The sequence below is a fragment of the Corvus brachyrhynchos genome, unplaced genomic scaffold, assembly GCF_000691975.1.
Source record: "Corvus brachyrhynchos isolate BGI_N302 unplaced genomic scaffold, ASM69197v1 scaffold277, whole genome shotgun sequence".
NCBI lineage: Eukaryota > Metazoa > Chordata > Aves > Passeriformes > Corvidae > Corvus > Corvus brachyrhynchos.
In genome coordinates, this window is record NW_008239113.1 from 48,079 (window position 1) to 58,713 (window position 10,635).

The window sequence follows — 10,635 nt, forward strand, 5'->3', positions numbered from 1 at the left end:
AGTGACTTCAGTCGATTTGTCTTGATCCAGAAGAAGCTGGATCCAAACAAGTAAAGACAAATGTGCCAGTTGAGGTTTTCATATCTAAAGATATACACAATACTAATTTACATAAATGTGTATTAAGTTAATGGCCAGGTACAATTTTTGCCTTTCTAATTAGCAAAGAGAAATAGAATTGGTCAGAGGTCAGAACATAGCTGAACTATTTGAACAGGATTATTAAATGAAGATGACAGATTATTCTGGTGTGTATTCATGCTTATTCACTATTCACATTTTGTTTAAATCAATGCCACTTGATTCCCAGCCAGTATTTTCACTTGTTTACATCCCGCCATTATAAAACATAGGAAATCATTGTTACTGTTCTCCTTTTCCTGATTCATTTAATGATCCCTACCTTTCTATATGTACATACTATGTGTACATATATATAAACTATAATCTTTATTTAAATATTGTTACTAGGGGAAAATAAATCTTATATCTAAAACTGTGCAAGCAATGTCTTAAGCATGTTTTAGCTATCATGGGACAAGAAATGCAGTTTTGTCATGTGCTTTTAATAGCCTGCACTTGAAAATAAAAGAAGCACAAAGGCACAGACTTCCTTAGAAACATGATCTGCAATGTTAAAAATAAATCTAATGTAGATATTTTTCCCTCCTAGGTTTTACCAAGAGACAGTACATCTAACACTTAACTTGGATCATCTCTTGTTCATCAGCTTGAAAATCATAACAGCCCCCAAAACCGACATTTGATCTGAAAGAAAAAGCTGTGACAAATGGACAATATGTCTATTACTAACACGCCAACAAGTAACGATGCTTGTCTGAGCATTGTTCACAGCTTGATGTGCCATCGACAAGGTGGAGAGAGTGAAACTTTTGCAAAACGCGCAATTGAAAGTTTAGTTAAAAAGCTAAAGGAGAAAAAAGATGAATTGGATTCTTTGATTACAGCTATAACCACAAATGGAGCTCATCCTAGCAAGTGTGTTACAATACAGAGAACACTGGATGGGAGGCTTCAGGTTAGTACAAGTGAAAATCAGATGTTTTCCTCCTAGTGAAGCTGGAGCAAAAGTGAGTGACACAGGATCCTAGAGTGTTGAGGAAGAGTAGCTCTTCTCTTGCATCTACCCTCGCCCCCATTTGTAGGCATGTTTTATGGCTGGAGCTCTGGACTGCTGCAGTAGTTTTTTGTTTGGTTTTTTTTTCCAAAAGGAGCAGAAGGCATTGGATCAGCTGTTCTAAATGAGTATGTATGTGTTTGGCAGTAAAAAGCAGGGTCATGTAATAAATTCGGCTGTTTATCCTGGTATTTTCACTACAAGCTTCTGTTAGCTCTGTTGGTCAGAAGTATAAAGACAGACCTATTCTAAGAAGGTACTCCAAGGAGTCTGCACTGAGGATTTATGTTAGCCTTATATTGTCAGTACTTGGTACCTGTATAGCTTGGGTTGCAATTTCCTTGTTCCAGGACAGATGTCATGTTTGCTGGCTGGCTTTCTGTCTACCCTAGAAGCATTTTTTTAATTTTTTTTTTTTCATTATAATGGATTGGCATTCTTCTACTTGTAAAGTCCTTATAGTGTAGCTTAGTGCTTTTTTCCTCTTCTGGGGCAAAGCTCCTTAGTCATCCATGGTGGGGAAGGTGACCATACATACTACCTTAAGCACAAATTCTGCTTCTGCCATTTTGTATCCAGTATTTTTTCTTAAGAATCACAGTGTTGATTTAACCATAGCAAAACCCTAATAGAGATTTATTTCTGTTGAGTACAGAACTTGGGTAAACTGTACATCACCATTTTTTTTCCATATTTTGATGATGGAGAGAGGTTGTGTTGTTGTTTGTCCTCTTCCAGCTTTGCTCCTCACTAAGTAAAATGAAATGTGTTGCTACTTTCCCAATCAACTTGTGTGTCTAACTTTTTAGGTGGCTGGTCGCAAGGGATTCCCTCATGTGATTTATGCTCGTCTTTGGAGGTGGCCTGATCTTCATAAAAATGAACTCAAGCATGTTAAATATTGTCAGTATGCTTTTGACTTAAAATGTGACAGTGTCTGTGTAAATCCTTACCATTATGAGCGTGTAGTATCACCTGGCATTGGTAAGTAGACTCTTGATTTAAAATGGAACAGTGGAAATAAAATGTAAAATGTTTCCCTTTTGAGTGTAGAAATTACAGGCCTAAATTAGAAACATTAACTTTTAATGATCTAATTATAAATTACTCTCATGTACTCTTGTCCATCTTCTTAATGGAATTATTCTTTTATTCCAAATTTAAAAGAACAATTCGTGGCTTTTGTTTAAGCCTTTCTGTTGGCTCTGCACACAGTTCTTGCAGTTAATGTGTATCCTAGGAATAATTTAGCATTGAGACTTGTGTTGAGATAGAGGGGGTATAATATGTAGAGTCCGTAGTACCAATTTGTAAAGTTTATAAACTTAATGTTCAAACGTTGTTGAAGATCTCTGAATATAATTTTCTACACCCCCTTTTCTTTTTCTTCTTTTTAAGATCTCTCGGGACTGACACTACAGAGTTCTGGTAAGTAGTTCTGTTTACTATTGCATTTCTATAAGCACAAACTGTTAAATTCTTCAGTATGTACACAGTTTATTTCGTTGTATCTCCTTGGGAAGGAGTATTGAGAGTAGATGAAAATGCATTTTTCTCTCTGGTTTTGGAAAAACTAGCTATGTAGCATATAAGAGGCATGATAAATTCTTTAAATTGAGGCTTCAGCTGAGCTTGTCAGTATGTTCTGTTTTCATTGCTCACAACTTATAAGCCCCACAAAAAAACCCCAAACAACAAAACTCTCACCGTTGAATGCTGCTAATTAATAAAAAAACACAGACACCCAAAACTGTGTGCACCTGTATGATATGCTAATTAAATGAATTAGGAATAATAGATGTAATAAGTAGTTTAACAAGAAAATAGTATAAGTTCTGTAATTAATATGCAATTGAATGAAGGAGTCTAATATTCTTGCTGTCTCTGAAACTTGAGAGAAATTGGACATTAAATCGCCAATGAACATTATTCAGAAATTATGAGATTGTGCAGCTGGTAACTGCTTTATTTCAAAACTGATTTTTTTTTTCCTTCAGGAAGAAATTCATAGAGAAATTTGGGTTACCCAATATTTTTAGCAAAGACAACTTAAAAAAAACCCAACCCACCTAACAAACTGTAAACTTCACAAGCTTTACCTTGTTCGCTCATCTCTGCTAATTGTTACATATGTCTTCTGAAAAATGATCCTTTTGTACAGAATCAAAGCTTACTAGCCAGCAGTTAAATACATAAATGTTTTCATGTCATGCTACTGTTTTTGAAGCAGGAAACAAAAAAATTACTGTCATATTTTAATATATTTAAGTCTGCTTTAAAAATGAGCATGGGAGCTAATGTAGTGTGTTATTTAAAGATGCTCAATAGGATATATAGAAATAAATTCTTGTTGTGGCAATGGTAGTAATTTCCTTACACTGTATGTGGAATATTCTGAATTAGTGGCTACATTATTAAATATGGAGTAGCGGTGTATTGTCTTTGAATGTGAATTTGATGTTTCTAGTCAATTTGGATGGGAGTTGCTTAAAATTATTTAAGGGATGCATGAAGTTTTTTTATGTAGTGTGTTAATGAATTATTTTTCATAGGAGCTTTATTTATGTTCTTATTTGTATACTAGGAATTGGTTTGTTAACTACTGCATTAACATATATTTAGGTGCTTGACAAAAAGCATGTTCTTCCCTTTTATTAGCTGTGTCCAATCACACAGTGATGGACTAGAAAACAAAATGCTATTGGAGTCTACTATTGTGGGACTAAACTGCTTGTTTGATAGCAGTAAGCAAAATAAAGTTTGCTTTTCTATTCAGTTATGCTTCAAAATTTCTTGCTGCTGGCTTGAAGTGTTTATTTGTAATTTAGTGGAGTGCTTTAGCAACGTTTATATAGGTTAAATTCTCCCCCCACTAGTTTTAATGGCATTGTTATTGCTTGAATGTAGTAGCACAATTTGTAGTTAAATCCTGAAAATAGATTTGCTTTGCATGTTTAACTGTTTATTTCTTCACAGCTCCATCAAGTATGTTGGTGAAAGATGAATATGTTCATGACTATGAGGGGCAGCCATCATTGTCTTCTGCTGAAGGCCATTCAGTCCAAACCATTCAGCATCCACCAAGTAACAGGGCATCTACAGAGCCTTATAGCACCCCAGCCATGTTAGCTCCTACTGAGGCTAGCACTACCAGCACCACTAATTTTCCCAACATTCCTGTGGCTTCAACAAGTAAGATCGAGATTATATGAAATACTAAACTCTGAAAATGTGAAAGCTCAAAGATAACCACTGATTTTTGACAAAGTAGATCTTGTATTGGAACTGTGCTGCTGCCACACTACACTGGTAAAAGTGTGTGTCAATATGATCTAGGCAGTCTTGTAAGCATTAACATAAGGTTTTAACTTGGAGCATAATTTGAGTAACTTTTCCTGGTGGCCCAGTCTTTTTTCAATGAGACTGACACTACATGACTGTTACAAGACTCTTGAATATACCAAAGGTTCAGTAACACAATGTTAAAACAATTGGCCAGTAACAAAATATTATGGCTATCATTTGATTAATTGTTGTAGAAATGGAAGAATTTTATTATTTTATCACAACAGCAAATGGGATAACAAACAGATATGCTGTAAAGTAGTAGTATCAAGATGTTTAAGGCAATTCTTTAGTGTTCCACAATTAACAAGATGTATCTTCCAGTTGTAACTTGATTATTTTTATAATGGCCCACTGTACTACCAAAGTGACAACCCTAATTAATATTTTCATGAGTCAGTGGAAGTGCTGCATTGAAGTTTTTTGTTACTTTTTTGTGTGTATTTGGTACAAGTGGAAGAGTCTGGTTTGCCAACACCAAACTTCTCATTTCACTCCAGTAGGACAGTAAAGCATTATGTGCGCAGTGTCCTGCAGCCCTAATGTAGGGAAAAAAACCACGAAGTTTGGAGAGGTTTCACATACTTATTGTCACTTTAATATCAAAGATGTATGAATATGATGGATTTCATGTTATCAAATTTGAATTATGGTGAAATTATGTTTTTATAATGTCTTGAATTTTAGCTGACAACTTTTTTGTTAAAGCTAATGATGGTTTTGCCAAGCTGAGATGTGGTGTCTGTATTTGTCTCCAGCAGAGAAAAAAGGATAGGCAGTTTAACTGTATTGCCTTTGCACAACAGTTTATTGTCAATAACTTTTTCTCATCAGTGTTATAATTGTTGGAGCCAAGTGGACAAGAAAAAAAGGCTCATTTTTAGGTTTTAGTTCAAGTTCTCAATGTATTAAATTCTGCTAGCCCACATCAGCTTGAGAGTGCAAGTGCACTTGTGAAACTGCTGATCAGTTAGGTGTTAAAGGCTGAGCTGAAGTCTTTTAAAATCAAATTCTGTTAACCTGTTCTGAAATATCTATAGTTTTACTTTAAAGCTTAGATAATTCTTGAAATACTTACTTGGGAGGAAAAAAGCCCAGCAACTTTCTCAGGAAGGAATCCAGTTATGTATGCAGCTCTATTCAAGAGCTATTTATAAAAATAAAATACTGCTCAGTATGTTTTGGATGAACACAAATGAGTGTTCTCCTTAGGAACAGTAGTTATAACATGCTGAAAATAAACAACTTATTGGACCTGCTGCTGGCCTGTTTGGATTCATACCAAATCTACTCCAGCTATGTTATTCAGTAAAACCTGGTGTTTCTTCTTTCCTTTCAAACTGAAAAATGAGATGTGAACAAAACAAAGATGCACTTGATAAACATGGTTCTTTGCATACTTTTACTTCTTAAAATATTAAGGGTGTTAGAGTCAAAATTTGTTGATGCAGAGCATCTTGCTTCAAGTTTTTCTAAGACACTCTGGTGGATGGAAAAAATACTGAAACCAAATTTGTAGGAACTGTGTATTGCAGTGCCCTTAGTTGGGTGTATTTTCCTACCCAGTAGTGCTGAGCTCTTCTTAATTAAAATTTTGCAACGTTCATGAATAGGTAGTGTGTTCTTTTACCAGGTCAACCTACCAGTATATTGACAGGTAGCCATAGTGATGGACTCTTACAGATTGCTTCAGGGCCTCAGCCAGGAACTCAGCAGAATGGGTTTACAGCTCAGCCAGCTACTTACCATCACAGTGAGTATATACATATGTGCACTCTTCTTAGTTTTCTAAAACCAGTTTCCAAATGTCAGGAGAAATAGAGGATTAGAAGTGAGATGCAGAAAAAAAATCAATTTAAAACCAACCACTCCTTTCTTTTTCTAGATAGTACTACAACTTGGACTGGAAGTCGGACAGCAGCCTACACACCTACCATACCTCACCACCAGAATGGCCATCTTCAACATCATCCACCTATGCATCCTGGGCATTACTGTAAGTAGTGCAGATTTCCAGATCACCTAATTTTCAATTTTATTGAATGGTGGGGGTTCATTTGTGATTACTGTTTACCCCCAAATCCTTTTTTTTTTTTTTTTTTTTTTTTTCTTAGTTAAGTATAAAAGCCTGATGGACTTTGTTAAAGCAGCAGAGATTAGAAACTCAGATAACTCTGGTGATACCATCTATATTATACGTGTCTTACTATACCTAACAAAACTAGCATTTCCTTTCTAAACCTCTGTTTTTAAGGCTTTGCAATCCTGTACTAAATATTTCCTTTGCAGAAAAGGGAGTTGATTCAGAATGTGTTGTTTGCATATTTTTCTTTCAAAACTTGGAAGTTCTTGGCTGTTTTTATTTTCTGGAAATTTTGAAGTCATACTAAGCTTTGGAAGACGTGTGTCCACGTACCTTAGCCAGTTTAAAAGAACCTTATGAAAGCTTGTGCAGTAAAGTACTTGTCAATAAACTGGTCTTGCCACAGCCTGATTCATGAGTGCGTTCGGCACACAAACTTGAATCTCTTGTTTTAAGGTACAGGAGATGGGAAGGAAAAAAGTGATCAAACTACTAGTGTAAGTGTCTAGCACAGTATATGTATTATAAGAGTATAGTGGGGAAAAACCCACCCAAATTAAAGTTTTTCTAAATTTTGTGGCAAAAAGCTAGAACAGTTCTTTGTCATCTAATATAGTACTTAACCAGATCGCATGTTTGCAGCAGTCATGGTTAGCAGAGGGGAGAATAAACTGTGAGTTAATATTAGTAGAGTGACTTTTCAGCTTGTCTCTGTCGAGAAAATTGTGGTTTAGATACAGTTATTAAGTTTCATTATTTTGGTCTGTTAGGATCCCGCTTCATCTGTCACCTAGTTTGTCAGAAATACCAGGATGTAAAAAAACTTTAGTGGTGCTGTAGATACTCTATAAATGTTTTTCAGTGTGTGTATCTTTCCATAGTTATTATTTATAACTGGCTGGTGGTACTACAGAGACCTTTTCTTGGCTACTACCATCTCTCACTTCAGAAAGTCACATGTTTTGACACCTACCAGCATTGTGTTTCTTTTTACATCTTGTTGCAAAAGCTGCTCTTACTTATAATACTATGTTTAAATCTTTCTTCCTTGTTCTCTGCTGCCTGTAAGGGACCTAGTTAGTTCATAAAAGTTGAGAGACTAAACTGACTAATACCAAGACTATATTCATTGTATTTTTTTTTTCTTAGAAAATGAGTTCTCTAGGGCTTCTTTCCATCTTCAGTGAGTGTTTCTTATGGTTAAGTCCACAGTGTGCTGGGCAACTTGGTCTGTGATTGATAAAACTAATGAAGTGTGGTTTCTGACAGACTTGTATCACATGCCTCTATACACTGATTCTCTCCTTGCACAACTTGGGGGCAGATGTGAAGTCCTATTTCTCTTACATCTCAATGATATATCTGGTTTCTGTTCTCTCCTGGAGCTGGGTCTGGCTTGAGCAGCATGCAGCCTTTCCACCTGGGATACTAATGGAGCTCTTTACTCAACTTCTGAATTTTTAGGAAACCTTTAAGAGTGTAATTTTTCTGTGGGCATTTTTATCCCCTGTCAGATTTGGCCAATTGATTCAGTAATTACTGGGATTTATAACATTGGGCATCCTCGCAAGTCTTTTTTTTATAGGAAAACAAGCTAAGTAAGAAAACATTATTTTTCCTCATGTAAAACAAATGGCATGTTTTCTTTTAAAGGGCCAGTTCACAATGAACTTGCATTCCAGCCTCCTATATCAAATCATCCTGGTGAGTAAAATCTAACATGTAATGCTAATATTGTGGAAACTTATAACTTTGATTATTTTTTTGTATCAAGTACTCTGAAATTTGAGAGATATATATTCCAAAGAAGAGGAAGCATTTTGTGATTGTCTTGTTTTGAATTTGGACATCTCTTGGAATGGTGACATAGGCTGTGAACTGAATTTAATTGAGATGCCTAAGTCAAAGATTGCAACCCTCAAGCCCACACTGAGCTGGTGCCTACCCTGAAGGTATCAGAACTCTGAATGTCCTTGATGCTAAACTTTGCAGGGTGCCTGTAATTGTGCTTTTTGCCTGCTTAGAAATATCATGGAGTTTAGGTCATGACAAAGTTCTCTTGGATCCATAATCTAGTCCATCATTACAGCCAGTTGCCCTGAAAGATAGGTATTGTGCTGCTTAGCATTTTGGTGCTGAAGTTCCTCATTGGACCTTTGCATAAAGCTTGTTCTTTCCAAGAGTCTTCATTAATGATAACAGTTCAGGGAGCCAAGGAGGTCTTGTCTTGTGGTACAGGCTAACTCTCATGTAGGTGCAAGGTGATATTCTGTTTTTAACAACAGCAAGGCTGTTGCCTGCATAGGGAGATTGCATAGTTGAAAAGCCTAAAAGTTTAACTTGTTTATTCATTGGCTAGTGACTAAATCCATACCAGAAATAAAAATGTTGATAATTGCTGGCTGTACTTAACTGTAGCTGAATTGTATTTCACATTATTTAGTATGTCTTTTTTACCCTATTGATTTCATCCTATTCAATCCTCAGAGACATGAGTATTTATTTGAAGATAAAAAAACAAAGGAATTTAGGCACCTTTGTTTACTGTTTTCTAATAAAACCAGAACAGTTTCTTAAGGCAAATAGGTGTATTGTTGGGTGCTGCTGTTTATAATGAATGAGTACCATTTACAGCACGGGAAGAACTCTTCTTCCTGTTGGCTTATCAGGCTGTTGTGTTTAGGTCCTACTGCACTAAGCATGTCCAGTCATTTCTTGAACACTTTCAGCGATTGTGACTCCACCACCTCCCTGGACGTCCCATTCCAATGCTTAACCACCCTTTCAGTGAAGAAATTTTCCCTAATATCCAATCTAAACCTCCCCTGGCGCAACTTGAGGCAATTTCCTCTTGTCCTATTGCTTGTTACTTGGAAGAGGAGACTGACCCCCACCTGTCTGAAACCTCCTTTCAAGTAGTTGTAGAGAGCGAGAAGGTCCTGCCTGAGCCTCCTCTTCTCTAGGCCAAACACCCCCAGCTCCCTCAGCCGCTCCTCATAGGACTTGTGCTCCAGACCCTTCACCAGCTCTGTTGCCCTTCTCTGGACATGCTCCAGCACCTCAGTGTCTTTCTTGCAGTGAGGAGCCCAGAACTGGACACAGCATTTGAGGACACAGGATTTGAGGTGTGGCCTCACCAGTGCTGAGTATAGAGGGACAATCACTGCCCTGGTCCTGCTGCCCAAACTATTCCTGATACTGGCCAGGATGCCATTGGCCTTCTTGGCAATGTGGGCACACTGCTGGCTTATGTTCAGCTGGCTGTCAACCAACACCCTAAGGTCCGTTTCTGTCAGACAGCTTTCCAACCATTCCACTCTTCTCCAAGCCTATAGCACTGCATGGGGTTGTTGTAACTGAAGTACAGGACCCACCCGGCACTTGGCCTTATTGAACCTCATACTGTTGGCCTTGGCCCATTGATCCAGCCTGTCCAGATCCCTCTGCACAGCCTTCCTACCCTCCAGCAGATCAACACTCCCAACCAACTTAGTGTTGTCTGTGAACTTACTGAGGGTGCACTCGATCTCCTCTTCCAGATCATCAATAAAGATATTAAACAGGGCTGGCTCCAATACTGAGCCTTGGGGAGCCCCACTAGTCACTGGCTGCCAAGTGAATGTGGCACCATTTACCACCATGCTCAGGGCCCAGCCATCCAGCCAGTTTTTAACCCAGTGAGGAGTGTACTTGTCCAAGTCATGGGCTGCCAGCTTTTCTGGGAGTATGCTATGGGAGACAGTATCAAAGGCTTTGCTGAAGTCCAGATAGACGTAGTAGCTTCTTCCAACTACCATCTTTCTTTTGTAGCTAATTTTTTAAATAGTGTAAGTTAAAAGGCACCACTTGGCTATTAAAACATACCATTTTGTTATGCTCCCTTGCTTAATACTTCCTTGTTTTAGCTCATACCTGACTGTGTGCAGACAAGGTCACTATGTGATCTTTGTTTGTTCCCCCATTGCCCTACTTTGCAAATCTGGTTTGCTTTGCAGGGAGGATAGAGAAAACTGACTTCACTTAGGATAGGAGGTAATTACTCCTATCTTAAGCCAGATCTGTTTCAATG

General features: G+C 37.4%; 1 protein-coding gene across 1 annotated transcript in view; it reads left to right on the plus strand.

Annotated features, from left to right (window-relative positions):
• The first annotated feature begins 674 nt into the window (after positions 1-674).
• The window catches only part of LOC103619457 (mothers against decapentaplegic homolog 4), a 17,017-nt gene continuing 7,056 nt past the window's right edge, over positions 675-10,635 (plus strand). Inside the window, exons 1-7 of the mRNA XM_008637995.2 lie at positions 675-1,039; positions 1,948-2,122; positions 2,537-2,566; positions 4,115-4,330; positions 6,117-6,236; positions 6,369-6,479; positions 8,220-8,270. Of these exons, the coding sequence (XP_008636217.1) occupies positions 791-1,039; positions 1,948-2,122; positions 2,537-2,566; positions 4,115-4,330; positions 6,117-6,236; positions 6,369-6,479; positions 8,220-8,270 (952 nt within the window). The 5' untranslated portion in view covers positions 675-790. The remainder of the gene's footprint in view (positions 1,040-1,947; positions 2,123-2,536; positions 2,567-4,114; positions 4,331-6,116; positions 6,237-6,368; positions 6,480-8,219; positions 8,271-10,635) is intronic.